Source organism: Hyperoodon ampullatus (assembly GCF_949752795.1).
Source record: "Hyperoodon ampullatus genome assembly, chromosome: 16".
Taxonomy (NCBI): domain Eukaryota; kingdom Metazoa; phylum Chordata; class Mammalia; order Artiodactyla; family Ziphiidae; genus Hyperoodon; species Hyperoodon ampullatus.
Genome location: NC_136929.1, coordinates 54,209,165 through 54,233,769, shown reverse-complemented (window position 1 = coordinate 54,233,769; position 24,605 = coordinate 54,209,165). Strand labels below are relative to the sequence as shown.

At 40.0% G+C, this 24,605-nt stretch overlaps 1 protein-coding gene across 1 annotated transcript; it reads right to left on the bottom strand.

Moving 5' to 3' along the window:
* Window positions 1–884: 884 nt before the first annotated feature.
* Window positions 885–5,881, bottom strand: FAM216B (family with sequence similarity 216 member B; the record flags this gene model as incomplete). Its single annotated transcript, XM_079721992.1, is given in 4 exon segments — window positions 885–1,069; window positions 2,995–3,115; window positions 5,784–5,854; window positions 5,857–5,881. Coding segments are annotated over 4 exon segments (402 nt in total).
* Window positions 5,882–24,605: the final 18,724 nt, after the last annotated feature.

Genomic DNA, 24,605 nt, shown 5'->3' with positions numbered 1-24,605 from the left:
ACACAAAAAAATCACTAGTGATGTAACTATTAAATGTAACTAACATAATTTGTATGATGATCTGACTCACTATTAATCTCGCTTTTTGCATATTTGTGTAGTCTTAAAACCATTAAGGCCATACAAAGGTTGGACTTGAGATCCATTCTTCGGGGCTATTTCTTCTTCTGCTGAGAATGTATCTTCAGCTGCTAGGGGAAGATGTGTGCATGAATCCTCTTACCCGTGTCAAGGTCAATTACAGCTGTGTAGAATGAACCCAGCTGTAGCAGGTTGATAAGTCCAAGTTTCAAGAGGACACAAAGTGACTGAGTTAGGCAAGAACCAGAAGAGTTGGGGCCAAGTTTAATGCTGTTGTTTGATGGGGAAACTGAGAGCAAGGAGGCCATGGAAAGGTACAGTCCAGTAGCTGCTGAGATGTTATGGTCCAGAAGCCCTGTGTGCCCAGTGTCCCGTCTATGTTGGTTTGTGTATTTTCAATATGCACAGTAAGGGGCTTGCAAAACATGTTCGCCCAGTGACAGAGGACCTGAATCCTCTGGTCACTTGTCCCCTTCCACTGTTCTTGGGATTTCTCTGGGATGTTCTAATTCACAGGAAGCTTTTACTTTGAAAGCTTCAAAAGTCATTTTATTCTACAGATTATATATAGAATGAGAGGCTTGCTGACTCTTAGCTCCCATTGCTCTTAAGCCACTCAACTTGTTCTTGCTAGTAAAATGTATGTGAATTGGAGGGATTATTTCTAGGTATGGTGTTTGTATTAGATGTTATTCTTTTATTCATTCCTATTCAACAAATATGCACTAAATACTCACTAGATGCCAGGGGTATATGGGTAAACCACCTGTTCAGAGCTTGTGCAAAGCCTTGGTCCTGAGGGATCAGAGCCCTGTGCTTTGGGCCCTGAGTGGAACCAAAAACACAGGTAGTGCTGAGGGCCGTGTTCTTGTCCTGCTTGAGGCTCTCTGGGAGACAGTTCTATGACAACCTGCCTTGGCTGAGGCTCTTTTGGTTGAATCTCTAAGTAAGGCAGCACAAGCCAAGGCCTCCTGTTGAGTAATATAGCCTGGAGGGAAGAAATGAGATAAACCTCAAAGTCAACAGTTTTACAAAACAAACAATTCTGCAAATATCCACATCTGCCCAAAATTCCTTCTACTTTGTAGGGTAGAAACAATTATGTTTAGCACACTCAGATTGTATACTTTTTCAGGAAATGAAGTATATTTTTCTTCTACTGCATTTCTCATTTAATAAGTTAATAAATAATCATTGATTAACACAACAAATTATTTGGAGAGGGACTTGAGCCATGTGGAATCTTCACATGAATTGCTTATCTTCAATATCAAAACTTTCTTCAAATAGAAACAGATATATTCAATCTCTCTCTGTTTTTAAAGTGTGGTCTGCAGACCACACACTACAGAATCATTTGGCTGAGGCCACATTAATAATGCTTTTTTAAAATGCAGATTTCTGGGCTTCCCTGGTGGCGCAGTGGTTGAGAGTCTGCCTGCCGATGCAGGGGACATGGGTTCGTGCCCGGGAAAATCCCACATGCCGCGGAGCGGCTGGGCCCATGAGCCATGGCCACTGAGCCTGTGCATCCAGAGCCTGTGCTCCGCAACTGGAGAGGCCACAACAGTAAGAGGCCCGCGTACCGCCAGAAAAAAAAAAATAAAAATGCAGATTTCTGACTCTATTCCAAAGAACTTCTGAGTCAGAAACAGAGAGTTAGGCCTGGAGGTCTGTATTTTAATAACATAGACAGGTGGGTTTTACGTGCTCTAAATGTTGCATATCTCTGTTTCTGGTTTCATTGGCCTCTATGCAATTTTACTCTACAAACAAAGCTACCAGATGATGCCTCTGTAACCCTTTAGGACAAGCATGGGAACCAGGCTAAACCCTGGCTCTGCCATTTACTAGTTGCACGACCCTGGTCAAGTTATTTAACTTACTCATGTCTCAATTTCCATTTCTGTAAAATGTGGGTTATAAAGGCATCATGTAGAGGTGTTTGAGTTTTAAATAAGAAAATACATGTAGAGAACTTTGAGCTATGCCTGGCACGTAGGAAGCCCTAATCAAAGGTAGCTATTGTTGTTATTGTTCTTGATATTAAATCGTTTGCAAAAACCATGTTTTCCTTTTGTGCAAATACAGGAACAATACTAATAAGGTAGATGTGCTAATGCCAAGTGTGTGTTTACAGAAGAAAGGACCTGTTGGAGTTAGAAGAATGTAATAAGGGGGAACCGGAGACTGAACACATCTCCTGGAAGAAAAGAGATTTAATAATAACTACACCTTTCTGTAGGTTGTTGCTTATGGTCTGTGAAAGTTTTTCACAACCATTCTTTCATTTGTGGTTCATAAAATCCCATGAGGTTGGTGGAAGAAGAGAGATGGCAGAGAACGGGGTGAAGGTGCATGGTCTTTGGGGGTGATGGTCCTAACTGACATTTACTATCTGTATGATCTTCCTCAAGTTACATAACCTGTCTGAGCTGCAGTTTCCCACAACAGTAAAGTGGAGGAGAAAATGAAATATTCTATCTAGAGCTCATAGCACAATGTTGGAAACATGGTAAATACTCAATAAATATAAATATTATTGCTGTGAGTCAAGCAAGCCTTTGAATCTGCACAACCAGCAATGGGCTGAGCTGTGGTTTGAGCCCGGACCATCTGCCTAAGCCCATTGCCAGTTCTACTAGATCAAGTTCTTGCAAATCTCAGAGAGTTGTTGACATTTTATAACAAACCATACTCCAATTTCTTTAAGTCCTCTTAATTTCCCCATAAAACCTTGCTTTTTATTGTCAGAGATAATCATTTTTAAATTGACTTGCCAACCATGCTGATAAACTATCAGGCTGACAGAGGCCATTCTACTTGAATTATTTATCTGGAAACTTGACTTCCAGCTGCAACATACAAGTCCCTTCCTTAGATGCCTGGTTCAGGTCAGGTAGTTAAACTCACCAAGCAGCTGCTGTTGCTGAAGCCCATGAACATAGCAGGTCTGCAGGGCCACCCACTGGGCCCTGGCATCGTAAATCCTCATGATGCTGTAGAAGTAGCGCTGCTGCCCTTGGGTTAGGTCCTGTCAGAGCAGAGCAGGTGATTTTGATGAGTCGGTGGAATTCGATAGGATTAGAGTGTGATGTATTCAAAGCTGACTTCCACAGAAATAAGATGCTTCTCTCTCTCTGTCTCTCTCACCTCCCTTAGTTTACTTAAACAGTCTTCCACTGACATGTGTAGTGGTGAAAATGAATTAAAAAAAGATTCTAGGTAAGTAAGTCAAAGTATTGGGCTGAGGGAGATCCAAGGATTTTCAATATCTGATAACTGTACTGATCTATTATAATCCTTGTTGAGGAAGGTAGGCTATGAGAATGTATACAGGGCCTGAAGTGTGCCAGGCTCTGGAGGGTAAAAGAGAACTTTGCACTGAGAGTTCTCAGTGAGCAGTGGTGGGGGAGAGAGCTAGGTAGATAAGTAGATGGGTAATGTGATAAGGGTGCAAGGTCATTAGTGAAAAGGTGCTATGAAAACAGAAGGAAAACAAGCTCTGTGTTAGCAGTCAAGGAAGCTTCCTGAAAGAGATGACCAACACATCTGAGTCTTCCAGGTGAGGAGGGATTCCCTAAAGGGACTAGAATACTGGTTCTCAAAGGGCATCAGCATCACCTAGGAATCTGTTAGAAATGCAGATTCTCAGGTCTCACCCCAGACCTACAGAATCAGAAACTCTTGGGGATGGGGCCCAGCCCTCTGGTGCCCTCCAGGTGCTTTTGATACACGCACAGTAAAATTTGGGAACCACTGGACCAGAAGGAAAAGAAATGCTGATTAGAGGGAGAAAGTGGTACAGATTTTCTTATCGGACACAAAATATCTGAATATATTGGGAACTAGACTTTCGGCATTTTTTTACTTTAATCATCATATAAAGTCTGAGCTGGAAAAGCCTCTAGAGTAAGTAAGGCAGGGGAAGATCATGGAAGCCTTTTCTGCTATACTAAGGGTTTAAAGATTACCTTTTATATGAGGAACATTGGTCCTTATTTAAAGCAGTGGTTATCAACACGAGTGATTTTGACCCTGAAGGGATGTTTGGCAATGTCTGGAGAAATTTTTGATTGTCACAAATGGTGGGAGGGAGGATGGATGCCACTGGCATTCAGTTGGGGAGGGGCCAGGGAGGCTGCTGAATAGACTACGGAGCATGAGACAGCCTCCCAGTCCCCTGCAACCAAGAATTACTTAGCCCCAAGTGCCATTCTTTTTTTTTTTTTTAATTGGAGTATAATTGCTTTACAATGGGGTGTTAGTTTCTACTTTATAACAAAGTGAATCAGTTATACCTATACATATGTTCCCATATCTCTTCCCTCTTGTGTTTCCCTCCCTCCCACCCTCCCTATCCCACCCCTCTAGGTGGTCACAAAGCACCGAGCTGATCTCCCTGTGCTGTGCGGCTGCTTCCCACTAGCTATCTATTTTACGTTTGGTAGTGGATGGACCTAGAGTCTGTCATACAGAGTGAAGTAAGTCAGAAAGAGAAAGACAAATACCGTATGCTAACACATATATATGGAATCTAAGAAAAAAAAAAGTCATGAAGAACCGAGGGGTAAGACAGGAATAAAGACACAGACCTACTAGAGAATGGACTTGAGGATATGGGGAGGGGGAAGGGTAAGCTGTGACAAAGTGAGAGAGTGGCATGGACATATATACAAATGCCATTCTTTAAGCTGACCATATCTGCATTTTACAAAGATTGCTCTGGCCCTGCTGTGGACAATGGCCTCAAGGGAAGACAAACCACTGGTAGGGAGACCATTTAGGAAGCTACCATCTAGTGCTAGGGAGGAACAAGAAGGGCTGGACTACAATTACTTTTATATACCCGATATACCATAAGTGCTCACTATATTGAGATGGGGAAACAGAGATAGTGGCATCAACATTTTAGAAAAATCAAGATAAAATAAGTTCCCCTTAGGCTAAAAAATTCAAAACAATGACAGAATTTCAAAACTAATTGATAACCATGTAATACAAACTAAACTGAAGATAAATATATATAAGCTAAGTGAATTTTATCTGCTAGAAATTTTGTGTGAAGTTGACATCTGTGAGTCAGATTTTTTTGGCGTCTAGAGACCTTAAACTTGATATTAAAAATATGTTCAGAGGGAAAGTAGCTGAGCCAAGTACTTCACACTTTGAGACATCATTTCAGCTTTACAGTTTCTGAATTAGATGTTTTAAAAGATAATATATTTGAAGAAGAGAATAGATCCCTAAGTAAGACTTTTCAAATAATTGAGAACAATATAACAGGAAAATTGCAAGCCATTTCAAGGGCAAAGCTCCAAAGTGCAATGGGAGTTTCCATTATATAAAATAAAGCTTTAAAATTTATGGTTTCTTTTTTACAAGGGAAAAAAAATGCCTAGTTCTCTTCTTTAGCAGAACTCAACTTCCTAAATGAGTAGTAACACATAACATTTTTAATATTCTTACTCTGTTGCTTAGCCTTCCTTGAGGAGAAGGAAGAGCTCCTGAAGTGGGATAGGTGCAGAATTAGATCATCCAAGCGCTCATTCATTCTCTCACACACATGGTCGACATGCACCGAGGGCCTCTGTTGGGCCCAACGTTTTCCCTAATGCGGGATAAACAGAGAGCCAAGAAGTCCTCAGCCCTTGAAGAAGAGACAGAGAAGGTCCCTCCATCTGTGAATAATATGCTTGTACCTTCAACAGTGAAATATCAGAGACAGAGTGAGGGACTCGAATGCAAGGAATCTGTGGAACATTCCATAGATTTGTTGTCTTTTCTGTTTTCCTCCCATCTTCATCCTGTACCTCCAAGGAACAACAAAGCATGACATAAAATTTCATTTTGTTCAACCAATTTTGGGGATGTACCTAAGTAAATAAGCAGGCAAATAAGTAAATAAATAAACAAATGGATAAATATTATTTATTTCAAGGGATAAGACATTTTCTCAAATGTTTGCATGGAATTAGACCTCACCAGACTTCTTAGTTCTCCACTTTTCCCAATTCTCACCCTTTACTTATCAAAGGAATAATTCAGAGCCCTTTGTCTTTCTGCTTCACTCTGCCTTTGGAACAGGTGGGTTGTAGAACCACACCAGATCATAACAGTTATTTCTTGATAATTTTAAAGAATAATTGCTTCATCCGATTCTAAAAGTAATATATGTCATTTTTGAAAATTTGGAAAAATTTAAAAATTGAAGAGGAAATAAGATCATCCATAATTTAACAGTGCATAGCTATTGTTGGCATTTGATTGATTCCATTTTATAATTTTTCCCCGTGTACATTGTGTGTGATTTTAGAACAGGGAGATCATTCTCTATGTGTTACGCACCTTCCCAGAACATTAAATATCCTTTGAAAATATGATTTATCTTGATAGTATAGTATATCTTTACATGACTCTCCATTTCTTGCACATTCAGATTTGCAATTTTCCAGCCTTGTACTATAAAAGAAGCTATTAAATCTAGCCATGCTTCTAACCTGACAAAGATACAGAATGAAGGAGCCACATCTGCTATGAGTAAGTCTCGTTTCCTTTCCATGTAATTTAGGGTTTAGAATCTGAGGTGTAGAGCATAATTAAAAAATTAACAATCAAGGAAGAATGGACATATTGGAATAGGGTTGCTAAGGCAGAGTGGAAACCCCTAACATTTTCTCCTCTGCTCACTCCTTTGCCCTTGTCAACAACGCCTGCTTCATCGGGTTGATTACCTGAGAGGTTTTTAAAAATTTATTTTATTGAAGTATAGTTGATTTACAATGTTCTGTTAATTTTTGCAGTGCAGCAAAGTGATTCAGTTATACATACATATACATTCTTTTTCCTATTCTTTTCCATTATGGTTTATCCCAAGGTATTAAATATAGTTCCCTGTGCTATACAGTAGGACCTTGTTGTTTATCCATTCTATATATAATATTATTAACTGAGATTTGAATACAGAATGCTCTCATTAGGCCAGTTCCTCTTCTCTCCGCTACCCTATTGAATGCACTTAAGAAGGATTTTAATGCATGAGAAAACTCTGGTTCTGAGTTCACAGAGCTAATTGCTCAGATCTTCCAGAAGAGAAATTTATTAGGAAAACAACAGTCAACATCTTTGTGTGTCTTGTTTCCACGATATAAACTTATAAATTAAACTATAAATACTGCTTTCCTTCAACGTGCACTCCAGAAACCATACCAACCAAGATATACTCTTTTAATATTGTCCATGATAGAAGCCTACACTCTATCCTGTAATCAAATCATCTCAGTATCCCTCTTACCATTTTCCAGATCTGTAGAGCAGAACATAAATATTCTTCAAAGCTGGGAAGATTTCTTCTCTCCTCAAATAGCATAAGGAAATGATCTTTCTTGGGGCAACAATTCATGTGTGATTTTCTTGGACTGTTGCTGAGGAAATCCATCTTACCTATTCAAGTGGTCTGTACTTGATAAAGTTTGATTAAAATGCTTGCAGAATTCAGGGAGGAAAAATCTACAAAAAAAACTTATACCTGAAGCAAAAAGACAGATTTTCTTAAAAGAAACTTAGCCTATATTGTAATCTCCTCTTTTTTAAAAGCTGGTATTCATATTCAATGTAGTTTTCTTGCAAGGTCCCTTTCTTCATGCAGTGGTGGCGGTAAAATTCAGTTTGTTGATAAGCTGATATCCAAACAATGTCATGTGATGAAGCAAAGAGCTGGGGAAGTTTGGCTGCATGCCTTTCCCTGCTTCTGGACAGCGTGCAACTGCACAGTTTAATCGTTTTTCTTCCAAACTTCGTATCTAATCAAGTGTCAACTTTTAAATCTACCATATCTGCATTATATGCAGACATGGGGGAGAAAAGTGCATGGAGACAGAGAGGATGAATATTAAGGGTCAAGAAATCCATCAGGGCAACAGGCCATTACATGTGTTCTTCTCAGATTTGGAGTCAGTAACTGCCATCACCATTGCTCAGAATGATGAAGGAATAATTCCTAAATATAGAGGTACAGGCATACATTTGACTGTGGTAATCTATGGAGTTGTCTCATATATTAAGATATTGTTCCTTTCTTAATTTTTGGAGGAGTATGATATTCTCCATATTTGATCTTGAATAGAGGCCGCATGATAATGAACTTATGGCACAAGATTCTTGCTCACACTGATGTCATCAGCATAAGCCTCATTTTAACCTGACTCATGAGAGCAATCTTATCCCTTCCTCTGGGCTAGAGTTATTATTACAGACTTCTTTCTTTCTTGAGAATCCTCTCTCTGAATGCTACATTATCTGCAAAAATGAAGAGTTCCTAGGGAAAATGGAGAAGAAATACCAAAAGAAAACCACAAATTCAAAATTCTTAGTAGACTAAGGAAAGAAAAACATAGGGAGATAAAAGCGATGAGCTGTATAGCTTAAAAAAGAAAGGACTCAACACAAACAAAAGTTTGCATTTTTTTCCAATAATTTAAATGCAGACCTTCTGGGGAATAAAAGTGGCACAAGTAAGTGTCTGTAAATGCCAGTGAATACCACAAAACATCTCAGATCTGGATCTCAGAGGTTGGTGATTCTCTACTGAGAGATAAAGAACAGTTGTCTGCAGAGTTGGCATTGTCAGTTGAGTCTCCCTTGAATGTTTTTCCAGGATATGATGAAATGCCTTCTAGAGCAAACCACATCTGCTGATTGTTACACACACATGCTGATTCATAATAGCATGCATTACTTCCTGCTCAGTCAGGAAAATAGAAACAGATCTAGCTGTTTGACAGAGAGGGAATTGAACATAAGGAATATAAAAGTTTCGGAATGGGCTGTACAGGAGCAAAACAAGAAAGGTTAGCTTATCCAAAGATTGGCAATTGCACTAAACTACTACCGCACCAAGAGCTGGGGGACAAAAGCGAAAATGATTTCACCCAGAGTCCATGAACACTGTGCCATCGAGGCTGCTTCTTTTGGGACACTGCTGTCTGGGTAGCACCCCAGGACCTGGTACACACCTGCTATTCTTGCTTCTGTGTTCTTTCCAAAACTTTAAATATTACTGTTTCTATCACCACTGTTACTGCCTGGCTGCTACTATTGCTGATGCCGCCACTGTTACAGATGCAAGCAGAAACCATTCTCCTTCTCCTTTCCCCCAGCCTTCCATATCCTGCATCCCATTGGATGCCACCTCGTGAGGAATTCTGCAAAATGTATTTTGCAGTCTTCCCACTACTGTGGTAAAGAGAAGGATATAGAAGGGTAAGCATGAAGCTGAGTGATAATGGACACCACATACAGTCAGTGTTTGCCTAATACCACTAAAGTTTAGAATTTTATAAGAAAAGACAAAATAAAAGATAATTAACTAGTTCTATAGATGATATCAAAGAATGAGGTATAAATTTTGGGACAATAACTTAAGACTTAGGAATGATGAAAAAATGTATATCATAAATTTTGGACAAAGAAATTGTCTTCCCAATGACTAGCTAGACTTTTCAAAGAGAATTAAAACTGACTACAAAAAAAAAAGTAGAAACACCCATCATATAATTACTATAGAAAATATAATTTTGACTAATGATGAAGGTGCATACTATTTCATAGATGAAACATTGGTACAGCAATGGGACACAATGCTTAAGACATTGGTATGTCTACATTCCAGTGCCTAGAACATGGGTCATAAAGTGTTTTTATAGAATAGTAGGGTAGATATGACCTCATGGGCATTACCAAGTGAGAAAAAGGGACCCATGATTGGAATCCAAGATGAGATTAAACCCTAATTCAAAAAATCCAGTCTGCTAGAACAAGAGGCAGAGTATCACTGTATATTACAGAGATAAGTACTTCCCAGGAAAGCAATGAACCCATGCTCATATCCTGCTCCTGCTTCTTCTTCAGGATCCTTTTAGCTGCAGGGCTAATCCTGCCAGGGGATAACTCTGCCAGGCACAGATGTCCTCCCTTGGCTACCCCAAGCCCTCAGAGGGCATCAGTGAACCATAATTAAGTGAAAGAAGTATCCTTCCCCCCACTTGGTGGTGCTGTTTATCACTTGGACTCCAGAGTGTTTCCATTCAGAGCTTTCACAGTCTTTGTTGGACTTTCTTTCACAAAGAGCTGTGTAGTCCATTGGGCGCAATCCTGTTTGGTGGGGTTTTTCATGGAGGCTGATTATTCCTCTGTTATCTTTTGTTTTTTTCTTGGCATCTCTTCACAGAAAACTCCTGTTTCTCCAGGATCCCCAGACCAAAGCTCTTACACATACCGACCACTTTAGGGTCACTGGTCTCAAAAGCAAGAAAACTAAGAATCCCGGTTTGAGCTGTAAGAGCCAGTTTCAGTGAGTGAAAACTACTTTGGACACTTAAAAGCAGTGATTAGCAGCAAAGGAAAAGCTGGGTATGGTCATATATGTGCCAAGGACTTTGGGAAAACAGATTCATAAAGTTCAGAAAATAATCTAAAATGGGATAGAACTCAAGGAAATACCCAGAGATTTAACTTTGACTCTATAATCCCAAATAACTCTATGGAATAAAAAGATAAGAGGTCAAAAGGAACTAGAGTAGGTGCCCTGGGTACTTGTAGACAATTCTAGACTCAAGGGCATGTTATTTTTAAAAATTCTAAGAGTTTACGAAAATGTCTTTTTCACTGGGGATTAGGGCTGGTCCTCTGAAAACAGATCCTATGGCATAGCTATTAAATAGTAGAGCCAGGACTCAAACCCATGGTTACCTGAAGTTTATGATTTCTCCCCTTGGACTCCGGAACTAAAAGGGAATTCAAGCAACATATATGTTGCTGTAATAGAAAATTATTCCTCTTATCCAGCCATTACCCACAGACAAAATTCATGCATCTTGATTCTTTCTGTCCTTGGGGTATATTTCATTTCCATCTTGAATACTACTTGGTTGAACAAGGGAAGGCTTTAGTTTCACAAAGACTTATGGTCATAATTCTGGAGCAGGATATTAGTCTTATTACACCGCATCATTGACCTTCTAATAAGGCTCCTGGAAAGGCTTCATGGAAATAGGTGTCTAGCTGGCCAGTCCCATCAGCCCTCAAACCTGCCCAGTCATTTCCCAGTTCACAGAATATGTGGGTGTAAAGCTTATGTCCTTACCCAGGAAAACACTCTCTGCATGTATTCTGATTTTTTAAAAAGTGGACTGAATAAAAATACCATCTATCACTTGACAGTGAATTAGTAGAGCAACTTTCATTGAGATATAATTAACATATAATATTAGTTTCAGTGTACAACATAATGATTCTATATTTGTATGTATTGCAAAATAATCACTACAATAAGTCTAGTTAATATCCATCTTTATAAACATTTAGAAGGTGAATACTGACAGCTATGTTTTGAACAGTCATTTCCTTTTTTGTTGTTGTTAATAAGGATAGGATTCTGAGACTTTTAGATGTTGTAGACTTGGTATTTCTGCAATTAACAAGGTGCCTTGTGAAATCGTCATGGACAGATAAGTACAATTTGAAACTTGTTAAAAAGTAATACTAGAGGGGCCAATTAAAGGGTCAGTGACAACCTAGATAGGGTTTTGGTGACATGCCCTGATCTATTCCACAGTTTTACCAAGGTCTTGAATGAAGACATAGTAGGCAATCTTATTAAGTTTTCAGATGACAAAGATCTAGTTTCCAAATGACAGAAATCTATTCAACAGGTGGGATAGAAAACATAGTGGATGGCAGAATCAGGACACAGAAAGATCTTGACAAGTTAAAGTAATGGATTGAATCTAACAGGATAAAATGTAATAACAATAACAACAAAAATTATATTCTGCATCAGAGTTTGATTTCTAGTTGGAAAAACACAGAAATAGAATTTGGAGTTTAGTAGCAGTTTAGGCATAGGGAAGTAAATGCAGAATGAGGCTGCTAGAGGGATTCATGAGTGTGTAGGCTACATCAACAGAAGTATAGTTTCTAAAATAAGGGAGAAATTGGGATTGCCCTGGTGCGCTTTGTGCTGCAGTGTCGTGTCCAACAAGGGATATAGGCAAGGTGGAGTGTGTGGCTAAAACAGAGGTGCTGTGTCATAGGATGAGCTGGCACATGCATAAGAGCTATCGAATCTGGAAAAGATCTATGGCAGAAGGGGGTGGGGTGGGCAATAAAGCCTCACAAAATATTTGAAGGGCTCATGTGTTAAAAACAACTTCTGGACAGCCATCCCCCGCCTTTGCAGGAGACCCTCCAACACTAGCAGATTAAAAGTTAAAGAGAAGGGAGGGACCTTCAAGATGGCGGAAGAGTAAGACGTGGAGATCACCGTCCTCCCCACAAACACATCAAAAATACATCTACATGAGGAACAATTCCTGCAGAACACCTACTGAACTCTGGCAGAAGACCTCAGACTTCCCAAAAGTCAAGAAACTCCCCACGTACTTGGGTAGGGCAAAAGAAAAAAGAAAAAACAGAGACAAAAGAATAGGGACAGGACCTCCACCTCTGGGAGGGAGCTGTGAAGGAGGAAAGGTTTCCACACACTAGGAAGCCCCTTCACTGGCTGTGACGGGGTGGGCAGGAGGGAAGCTTCAGAGCCACGGAGGAGAACACAGCAAGAGGGGTTCAGAGGGCAAAGCAGAGAGATGCCCACACAGAGGATCGGTGCCGACCAGCACTCATCGGCCCGAGAGGTTTGTCTGCTCACCCACCAGGACGGGTGGGGGTTGGGAGCTGAGGCTCGGGCTTCGGAGGTTGGATCCCAGGGAGAGGACTGGGGTTGGCGGCATCAACACAGCCTGGGGTGGGGGGGCTAGTGCGCCACAGCTAGCCGGGAGGGAGTCCGGGAAAAAGTCTGGACCTGCCTAGGAGGCAAGAGACCATTGTTTTGGGGTGTGCGAGGAGAGGGGATTCAGAGCACTGCCTAAACGAGCTCCACAGACGGGTGCCAGCTGTGGCTATCAGCGCAGACACCAGAGACGGGCATGAGACGCTAAGGCTACTGCTGCAGCCACCAAGAAGCCTGTGTGCAAGCACAGGTCACTGTCCACACCTCCCCTCCTGGGAGCCTGTGCAGCCCGCCACTGCCAGGGTCCCGTGATCCAGGGACAACTTCCCCGGGAGAACACACAGCGTGCCTCAGGCTGTTGCAATGTGACTTTGGCCTCTGCCGCCGCAGGCTCGCCCTGCATTCTGTACCCCTCCCTCCCCTCAGCGTGAGTGAGCCAGAACCCCCTAATCAGCTGCTACTTTAACCCTGTTCTGTCCGGGTGGGGAATAGATGACCTCAGGCGACCTACATGCAGAGGCGGGGCCAAACCCAAAGCTGAACCCCAGGAGCTGTGCGAACAAAGAAGAGAAAGGGAAATCTCTCCCAGCAGCCTCAGGAGCAGCGGGTTAAATCTCTACAATCGACTTGATGTACCCTGCATCTCTGGAATACCTGAACAGAAAATGAATCATCCCAAAATTGAGGTGGTGGACTTTGAGAGCAACTTGGGGTTTGCTTTCTGCATCTAATTTGTTTTTGGTTTTATGTTTATCTTAGTTTAGTATTTAGAGCTTATCATCATTAGTAGATTTGTTTATTGATTTGGTTGCTCTTTTCCTTTTTCTAAAAATATATATGTATATATTTTTCCTTCTTCTCTTTCTGTGAGTGTGTAAGCATATGCTTCTTTGTGTGACTTTGTCTGTATAGCTTTGCTTTTACTATTTGTCCTAGGGTTCTGTCTGTCCGTTTGTAGTATACTTTTTAGCGCTTGTTCTCATTGGTGGATTTGTTTTTTGGTTTGGTTGCTGTCTTCTTTCTTTCTTTTTTTAATTACTTTTTAATATTTAATAAATTTTAAATTTTTTATTTTAATAACTGTATTTTTTTTAATTTTTTCTTTCTTTTTTTCCTCCCTTTTCTTCTGAGCCGTGTGGCTGACAGGGTCTTGGTATTCTGTCCGAGTGTCAGGCCTGAGCCTCTGAGGTGGGAGAGCCGAGTTCAGGACATTGGTCCACCAGAGACTTCCCAGCCCCACGTAATATAAAATGGTGAAGGCTCTCACAGAGATCTCCACCTCAGCGCTAAAACCCAGCTCCACTCAATGACCAGCAAGCTACAGTGCTGGACAACCTAAGCCAAACAACTAGCAAGACAGGAACACAACCCCACCCATTAGCAGAGAGGCTTCCTAAAATAATAAGGTCACAGAAACCCCAAAACACACCACCGGACATGGTCCTGCCCACCAGAAAGACAAGATCCAGCCTTATCCACCAAAACACAGGCACCAGTCCTTTCCACCAGGAAGCCTACACAACCCACTGAACCAACCATAGCCACTGGGGGCAGACACCAAAAACAAAGGAAACTATGACCCTGCAGCCTGCGAAAAGGAGACCCCAAACACAGTAAGTTAAGCAAAATGAGAAGACAGAGAAACACACAGCAGATGAAGGAGCAAGGTAAAAACCCACCAGAACAAACAAATGAAGAGGAAATAGGCAGTCTACCTGAAAAAGAATTCAGAGTTATGATAGTAAAGATGATCCAAAATCTTGGAAATAGAATGGAGAAAATACAAGAAACGTTTAACAAGGACCTAGAAGAACTAAAGAGCAAACAAACAATGATGAACAACACAATAAATGAAATTAAAACTTGTCTAGAAGGAATCAAGAGCAGAATAACTGAGGCAGAAGAACGTATAAGTGACCTGGAAGATAAAATAGTGGCAATAACTACCGCAGAGCAGAATAAAGAAAGAAGAATGAAAAGAATTGAGGACCGTCTCAGAGACCTCTGGGACAACATTAAACGCACCAACAGGGCCTCCCTGGTGGCGCAGTGGTTGGGAGTCCGCCTGCCGATGCGGGGGATACGGGTTCGTGCCCCGGTCTGGGAGGATCCCATATGCCGCGGAGCGGCTGGGCCCGTGGGCCGTGGCTGCTGGGCCTGCGCGTCCGGAGCCTGTGCTCCGCAACGGGAGAGGCCACAGCAGTGAGAGGCCCGCGTACCACAAAAAAAAAACAAAAACAAACAAAAAAAAAAACGCACCAACATTCAAATTATAGGGGTCCCAGAAAAAGAAGAGAAAAAGAAAGGGACTGAGAAAATATTTTCAGAGATTATAGTTGAAAATTTCCCTAATATGGGAAAGGAAATAATCAACTCCAGGAAGCACAGAGAGTCCCATACAGGATAAATCTAAGGAGAATCATGCCAAGACACATATTAATCAAACTATCAAAAATTAAATACAAAGAAAGAATATTAAAAGCAGCAAGGGAAAAACAGCAAATAACATATGAGGGAATCTCCATAGGGTTAACAGCTGATCTTTCAGCAGAAACTCTGCAAGCCAGAAAGGAGTGGCAGGACGTATTTAAAGTGATGAGAGGGAAAAACCTGCAACCAAGATTACCCAGCAAGGATCTCATTCAGATTCGACGGAGAAATCAAAACCTTTACAGACAAGCAAAAGCTAAGGGAATTCAGTACCACCAAACCAGTTTTACAACAAATGCTAAAGGAACTTCTCTAGGCAGGAAGCACAAGAGAAGGAAAAGACCTACAATAACAAACCCAAAACAATTAAGAAAATGTAATAGGAATATACATATCAATAACTGTCTTAAATGTAAATGGATTAAATGCTCCAACCAAAAGACATAGACTGGCTGAATGGATACAAAAACAAGACCTGTATATATGCTGTCTACAAGAGACCCATTTCAGACCTAGGGACACATACAGACTGAAAGTGAGGGGATGGAAAAAGATATTCCATGCAAATGGAAACCAAAAGAAAGCTGGAGTAGCAATTCTCATATCAGACAAAATAGACTTTAAAATAAAGACTACTAGAAGAGACAAAGAAGGACACTACATAATGATCAAGGGATCAATCCAAGAAGAAGGTATAACAATTGTAAATATTTATACACCCAACATAGGAGCACGTCAATACATAAGGCAAATGCTAACAGCCATAGAAGGGGAAATTGACAGTAACACAATCATAGTAGGGGATTCTAACACCCCACTTTCACCAATGGACAGATCATCCAAAATGAAAATAAATAAGAAAACACAAGCTTTAAATGATACATTAAACAAGATGGACTTAATTGATATTTATAGGACATTCCATCCAAAAACAACAGAATACACTTTCTTCTCAGGTGCTCATGGAACATTCTCCAAGATAGATCATATCTTGGGTCACAGATCAAGCCTTGGTAAATTTAAGAAGATTGAAATCATATCAAGTATCTTTTTAGACCACAACACTATGAAACTAGATATCAATTACAGGAAAAAGTCTGTAAAAAATACAAACACATGGAGGCTAAACAATACATTACTAAATAACAAAGAGATCACTGAATAAATCAAAGAGGAAATCAAAAAATAAGTAGAAACAAATGACAATGAAAACATGATGACCCAAAACCTATGGGATGCAGCAAAAGCAGTTCTAAGAGGGAAGTTTGTAGCAATACAGTCCTACCTCAAGAAATAAGAAACATCTCAGATAAACAACCTAACCTTACACCTAAAGCAATTAGAGAAAGAAAAACAAAAGAAAACCCCAAAGTTAGTAGAAGGAAAGAAATCATAAAGATCAGATCAGAAATGAAGGAAACAATAGCAAAGATCAATAAAACTAAAAGCTGGTTCTTTGAGAAGATAAACAAAATTGATAAACCATTAGCCAGACTCATCAAGAAAAAAAGGGAGAAGACTCAAATCAATAGAATTAGAAATGAAAAGGAGAAGTAACAGCTGACACTGCAGAAATACAAAGGATCATGAGAGATTACTACAAACAGCTCTACACCAATAAAATGGACAACCTGGAAGAAATGTACAAATTCTTAGAAAAGCACAACCTTCTGAGACTGAACCAGGAAGAAATAGAAAATATAAACAGAGCAGTCACAAGCACTGAAATTGAAACTGTGATTAAAAATCTTCCAAGAAACAAAAGCCCAGGACCAGGTGTCTTCACAGGTGAATTCTATGAAACATTTAGAGAAGAGCTAACATCTATCTTTCTCAAACTCTTGCAAAATATAGCAGAGGGAGGAACACTCCCAAGCTCATTCTACGAGACACCTTCACTCTGATACCAAAAGCAGAAAAAGATGTCACAAAGAAAGAAAACTACAGGCCAGTATCACTGATGAACATAGATGTAAAAATACTCAACAAAATACTAGCAAACACAATGCGAGGTTCCTTAAAAAACTCAAAATATCACTACCATATGACCCAGCAGTCCCACTACTTGGCATGTACCCTGCGAAAACCATAATTCAAAAAGAGTCATGTACCACAATGTTCATTGCGGCACTATTTACAATAGCCAGGATAAGGAAGCAACCTAAGTGTCCATTAACAGATGAATGGATAAAGAAGATGTGGCCCATATATACAGTGGAATATTACTCAGCCATAAAATGAAATGAAACTGAGTTATTTGTAGTGAGGTGGATGGACCTGGAGTCTGTCATACAGAGTGAAGTAAGTCAGAAAGAGAAAAACAAATACCGTATGCTAACATATATATATGGAATCTAAAAAAAAAAAAAAAATGGTCCTAAAGAACATAGGGGCAGGGCAGGAATAAAGATGCAGACGTACAGAATGGACTTGAGGACACAGAGAGGGCGAAGGGTAAGCTGGGACGAAGTGAGATAGTGGCGTGGACATACACACACTACCAAATGGAAAATAAATAGCTAGTAGGAAGCAGCTGTATAGCACAGGGAGATCATCTCGGTGCTTTGTGTCCACCTAAAGGGGTAGGATAGGGAGGGTGGGAGGGAGACTTAAGAGGGAGGAGATATGGGGATATATGTATATATATATAGCTGATTCACTTTGTTATACAGCAGCAACTAACACACCATTGTAAAGCAATTATACTCCAATAAAGATGTTAAAATATTTTCTGGTTTTATTGAGATACAGTTGACATACATCACTGTAAAAATGTAAGGGCTTCCCTGGTGGCGCAGTGGTTGAGAGTCCGCCTGCCGATGCAGGGGACATGGGTTCGTGCCCCGGTCCGGGAGGATCCAACATGCCGCGGAGCGGCTAGGCCCGTGAGCCATGGCCGCTGAACCTGCGCCTCCGGAGCCTGTGCTCCGCAACGGGAGAGGCCACAGCGGTGAGAGGCCCGCATAACCACAAAAAAAAAAAAAAAAAAAAAGTAAGGTTTACAGCATAATGGTTTGACTTACATGTATTGTGAAATGGTTCTGCAGTAAGTTTAGTTAGCATCCATCATCTCACATAAATACAATAAAAAAAGAAAGCAAGAAAATGTTTTTTCTTGTGATGAGATCTTTTAGGATTTGCTCTCTTAGCAACTTTCATATATGGCAAATAGCAGTGTTAACAGTAGTCATCATGCTGTACATTACATCCCTAATACTTCTTTATCTTGTAACGGGAAGTTTGTACATTTGAACCACCTTTCTCTAATCCCCCTATCCCTGCCCCCAGCCTCTGTAACCACAAATCTGATCTCTTTTTCTATGCGTTTGGTTGGGATTTTTTGGTAACTGTGTTTTTGTTTTGGTTTGTTTTCAGAGTCCACAGATAAGTGAGGTCGTACAGTATTTGTCTTTCTCTGTCTGACTTATTTCATTAAACATAATATCCTCGAGGTCCATTCATGTTGTCTCGAATGGCAAGATTTCCTTGTTTGTTTTTTTATGGCTGAATAATATTCCTTTGCGTACATATACGTACCACAACTTCTTTATCCATTCATCTGTCAGTGGACACTTAGGTTGTTTTTGTGTCTTGACTGTTGTACATAATGCTGCAGTGAACGTGGGGTGCAGATAGCTTTTCAAGTTAGTGTTTTCTTTTTCTTTGGATAAATACCTAGGAGTGGAATTGCTGTATTATATGGTAGCTCTATTTTTAATTTTTGAGGATCCCCCATACTGTTTTCCATAGTGGCTGTTAAGGAGACAGAGAGGAACATGAGAGACTCTGGAAGATGGCCAAATCAAAAATTAACTTCTACTATACATGGAATATTTCACTGTGGACAGTAGGTGCACACTGAAAGTGAAGGAAGATTCTCTGAGAGAAATGAAGCTTTGTATCCATCTGTGTGGTTACAGGGAATATAGTTCCCTAGGGGACATCCTAAATGCTCAGGTATCCGATGAATTAGCTGGTAATGCTGACTGTATGAGCCACTGAACTCGCAAACAGCAATGTAATACATGGCATCTATTCACAAACCAGAAATAATTCTGTGAATTGTCAAATATGTTAGCTTATGTTATGAAAACTAGAAATCTTAGCGTTAAGTATCACTTAGGATACATTTCAGCTGTAGATAACAGAGATGCCCAGCAAGTCTTGGTATAAACAAGCAGGGATTTATTCTTGTCACTGTGCAAGAAGTGAAGCAAGATGGTTGGTGGTATTGGTTCAGGAATTCTGGGCTGGTGTCTCCAATTCTCTTGGTCTTCTCTTCGTGGTCATAACCTGGCTATGTCAATATGTGGCAATCAATTGAAGTCCAGATGTGGCACTGTGGAGAAAGTTTATCTTCCCACAACTTTCTCTTATCAGAGACAAAAGCCATTTCTCAGAAGCTTCTCTGCTAATCTTGCCTAATACCACTAAGGCAGGTGTTATCAGTCAGTTGTTTTGATTACTGCTGAACAAACAACCACAGCATCATCTCAGGGACACACAATAACACACTTTTACTTCTCTCTCATCAGCCAGGGCAGCTGTTCTATGGGTCTCTCCTTCTTACGAGACCTGGGCTACCCAGGGCATATCTCCTTATGGTAGAAGCTCCTGAGGGGCAAGCCTTGGCTTGGAATGGGCACATTCTTCCTTCTGCCGTATTCTAAGTCCAAAATCAATGCGGCAGGAAAGGATACTTTTCTCAAGGAGGTCATGGGGAAGGAGTGAATATTTGCTGAAAGGTAATGTAATCTGCCACAAAAAATCTGGATTTAGGCCAGCTCCTAGACCAGGGGCTGGGTTGACCTCCCTGGAAGCCAAAGGATATTTATCCAATCTTAAATAAACACGGAGGGCTGCTATCCAGAAAGAAAAAAATGTAAATGGCTTTTAGATAGGTTAGGAACAGTGTCAACTGTGTCTGCCACAAAGCAAGGGTTTGATCCCGAGGGAATTTTTATAGTTCTATCCACACCTTAAACTATCAAAATATTCAGAGGTAGTGTGTTTAAACAGATAATTGACTTTTTCTGCTTCACACCTTCAGGGACAGGAAAGAAGATAAGGAAGGAAACTCATTTAGTTTGTGTCTTATATATGCCAAAAACAGTGCTAGGAATTTAAGATAGACTATTTTATTTATTCTTCATAATGCTTTGAGATAAATATTATTAAACTAGTTTATGGAAGAAAAAAATGAGGCTCTGAGAACTTGACAGTTTATATATATCATCCAAGGTAGAGCCAGGATTTATGCCCAGGTTTGTCTGGCACTAGGGCTATAAAACCTTTCTATTATACCATGTTGTCTTTTCTACATTTTGTTCAATTTGTTTAGAGCTATTTCTAGAATATTCTATGTGGATTCTCATAGAGGAAACTGAATTATCCTCAAACAAGATAATTCTTTATATGTGTGAAATCAATAATTCTGTCTCTCTAAGTCATTGCCTCTCCAGGTTAAAAAATAGTTCCTTCAATAATTCCTCTTATTATATGTGTAAGCCCTGTAATGGTCCCATTTTTCACAAGGCCCCTAGGCAGTCAGATGTAGAAGAAAAACTCTTAACCAAAACAATCATGACTCATGGCTGGCTGACTAATCACATAAAGGCAATCGAAATGAAAAAATCATCTAAAAATGATACTTACATGCCTTAAACATATATATTCTTAAATTTAAAATATATAAGTCCATTTTCTAACTTTTTGAGGTAGGGCAAAGCCTTTTATTTTAATACAAGCAGAAATTCTTGGCGGGGGCACTAAAACTCTTATGTTTATTTTAAGGAGTACTTGGAACTGTGCAAAGAGGACTCTTCAATTGTCACAATGACTGGGGGCCACCATAGCATTTAATGGGTGTGGACCAGAGATACTGAATGTCTCAATGCTGCGCAGTCCTGCAAAAGAAAACAGCTCACCTAAGATGTCAGTAAGACTCTTATTGAGAAGATTTGGGTCATTTAGCTGATGGAATTTCATGTTAACTCAAATAAAACAAGCTCCTAGTAAATTATCTATGATTTCCAATCTTGTTTCTTTAAAATTGAGGAACCTCTTGGAAGACACTTGTGAAGCAAATGGGATACAGAATCCTCCTAGCTTTTTCTTTTTAATTTATTTATTATTTTATATTATTTTTGGTTGCATTGGGTCTTCGTTGCTGCGTGCAGGCTTTTTCTAGTTGCGGTGAGTGGGGGAGACTCTTCGTTGTGGTATGTAGGCTTCTCATTGCAGTGGCTTCTCTTGCTGCGGAGCGCGGGCTCTAGGCACGTGGGCTTCAATAGTTGTGGCACACAGGCTCAGTAGTTGTGGCTTGTGGGCTCTAGAGCACAGGCTCAGTAGTTGTGGCACACGGGCTCTGCAGCATGTGGGATCTTCCCGGACCAGGGCTCAAACCCGTGTCTCCTGCATTGGCAGGCGGATTCTTAACCACTGTGCCACCAGGGAAGTCCCCCTCCTAGCTTTTAATTATTTTTTTCTTCTTACCTTTTGCAACTGTCTTACTCATATCTAACCGGGCAGCACATTCTTTTCATTACTCTTTTTTTATTGCTTTCTAAGCATTCAACTTAGTTTTTGTAGAAACTACTCTCGTAATCAGTCTATGTAATATTTAATAAAAGCATACAATTGCAATTAACACATGCAGTACCATCAACGGGTTTCGGAAGTATGCAGTAGACCTGAGAGCATCATTAGTTAACCAGGAGATTCCACAAAAATAAAATTGGTTCAGAGAACTTCCATTAAAATATGTTTCCTGGAATTGCTAACAAAGGCCTAAGGAAAGTCCCTTGTAGCCCAAATCACAGATGTAATAGACTGAAATCTATTTTATGGTTAAATGTCCACTCAGGTCTGTTGCTTATTTTCCTTCTTTCTCACTCTAACAGGGTCTTCTGCTTTTCTATCCTTTGTTTTGATCTTTTAACCCTTTATCAGTTATGCAATATGTAACCCAAAGAAGAGTAACTTAATGAAATACAGCATTATTAGTATTATTTTTTGAAGGTAATGATAAAGAGATTTCCCTCCTTGTTTACCTCCCTCATATTGCTGCATGTGGATCTAGTGATCCAGTTCCCTCTGAACAGCTCAGCTTGGTGAAGCTGACTTAGCAACTGTTTATGATGTTGCCTTCTATAGTTGTCCCTCTGTCTTTTTCCCAGCACTCTGATCCTTAACTATCAGCACAATCATCAAAACTGTGGCCTCTCACTCCATCTAATGCTGGAGGTTACACCTACTGGGCGTAATCCTCAGCCCTTCCAAAACCCACAGGTGATATTACCTTCTCTATTTTGCTGGTTTGTCCACAGTTGTGATTTGGGCTCTCTAGTTACTTTGAGATCAGGTTAAAAACAGTCAAGTCCAGAGATTAAAATCTCTGAATCTTGAATCAGAAAAACGTGTGTTTGCAGAATGGTTCCACAATATTCTACCTGTGTAACTTTGGGCAGGTTCCCTAACCTTTCAAAGTTTTAGCTCCCTTATTTGTTAAAAGGTTATTTCAATAGATTCTATATACTAGGGTTGTTCTGAGCATTAAATGAGATAAAGAAGCTTGAGATACAGCAAGTATCCAATCCATGATCAACTTGCATAGTGCTTACCTGTCACGCATGAGTCTAAGAACTTTACATATATCATCCTGTTTAATTCTTACATCAACTTCATGAGCTAAGTGCTGTTAGTCCCATTGAACAGATTAGAAATCTGAGGCACAAAGATTTCATGGCTCAGAGTTATGTAGTTATTAAGTAGTAGTCCCAGGATTTAAACCCAGCCTGGCTGACTCCAGAGTTTGCCCCGTTGGCTGCTATGCTATGCTGACTCTTCATGGGTAGCTCTGACTATGGGTGTTACTGCCCATACCTGCATAACACTGGGAGACCGGAACCTGAAAAAAGACTGAGGTTCCTGTTTGTACATGAAGTCATTCTTCCTGCTCTCTTTTACCACCACCGTGTGCTCTCCTTTCTCCTTTCCTGTGCAGAAGATAAATTTCAAACCTCTTCCCTCTGCCCTGCTCCTCACTAGGAGCTTCCTTTGTCACTCCATGCCTCTAATTTAGCTTTAGCACCTGACAAAGCATAGACTGACACCTTTCTAGGTTATGGCTAATTAAAGGAAGGCTCCATTTGGTTTCTAAATTCCTCCAAACTCTCATTGTGCTCTTCTGGACTACCTTGGTTTATCAGGAACCTTCAAAACATTTCCTCCTGTACAAGATTCCACGTGAATGACCAGAGCAGATTCTGACAAGCCCAGTTACTTCCAGTGACTCAGATGTTATACTCCTTTTTATACCTTCCTAGAGAGTGTTGGTTCCCTTGGAAGCCACGTATGGATTAACCACGTTGAATCATACTAAATTCACAGTCAACTAAACCATCAAAGATAATTCCCAAGGATGATCACCTTCTTTCTGTAACGGTAAAATAGATATTTTGCTACTTTTAACCCTGCTGAATTTTCTTATTAATTTTACACTTGCTTTCAACCCTGTCAAAATCATTTTGATTATGGATTGTATTATCTTTTATATTTGGTACTTCCAAATGTTTGCACCATCTGACATTCTTATGCATGTGATATTCTTAGCAAAAATCTAGACTTTCATGGCAAACAATCAGCTCATGAGCATCTTAGAAAAGAAGATGGGCAAAGGGGGTCAAAAGGGACAAACTTCTAGTTATAAAATAAATAAGCCATGCGATGTAATGTACAGCATGGTTAACTACAGTTAGTAATACTGTATTGCATATTCAAAAGTTGCTGAGGAAGAAAGACAATAAATAGCATAACCAGGTGAGTTATATCATATAAGGTAAGTGTAGTGGAAAAAATAAAGGAGAGCAGAGATTTAGAGTTCTGGGTTAGGGTGTGAGCTGCAGTTTTAAATAGAGTGGCCAGGAAAACTCAGTGAACCAATATCCTTTGAGCAAAGACTTGAAACAGGTGAGTAGTGTGCTAACCTTTTGTGGTTCATATTAATTCCATGTCTCTTCTCTCCTTTTTTAGACATGGGTTCTTATGTTCTGAATCAATTATAGAAAAAAGAGTGTCACATTTTACCCCTCCAATTTCCATTAACACCTCCCCTTTTTCTTTTAGAGAATCAGGGACTAAGATCTACAGACTAAAACTGTGTCCAGTTCCTAATTTCAGCTGTCAAGTAATCCTGTCTTGCCACATAGTAGGCACTTAACAAATATTTATTAAAGGAATCAGTAACAAAGGCCACTAACTCATAATAGAAGGTGGTAATTAATAACTGATTTTGAAGCCTCCAGGA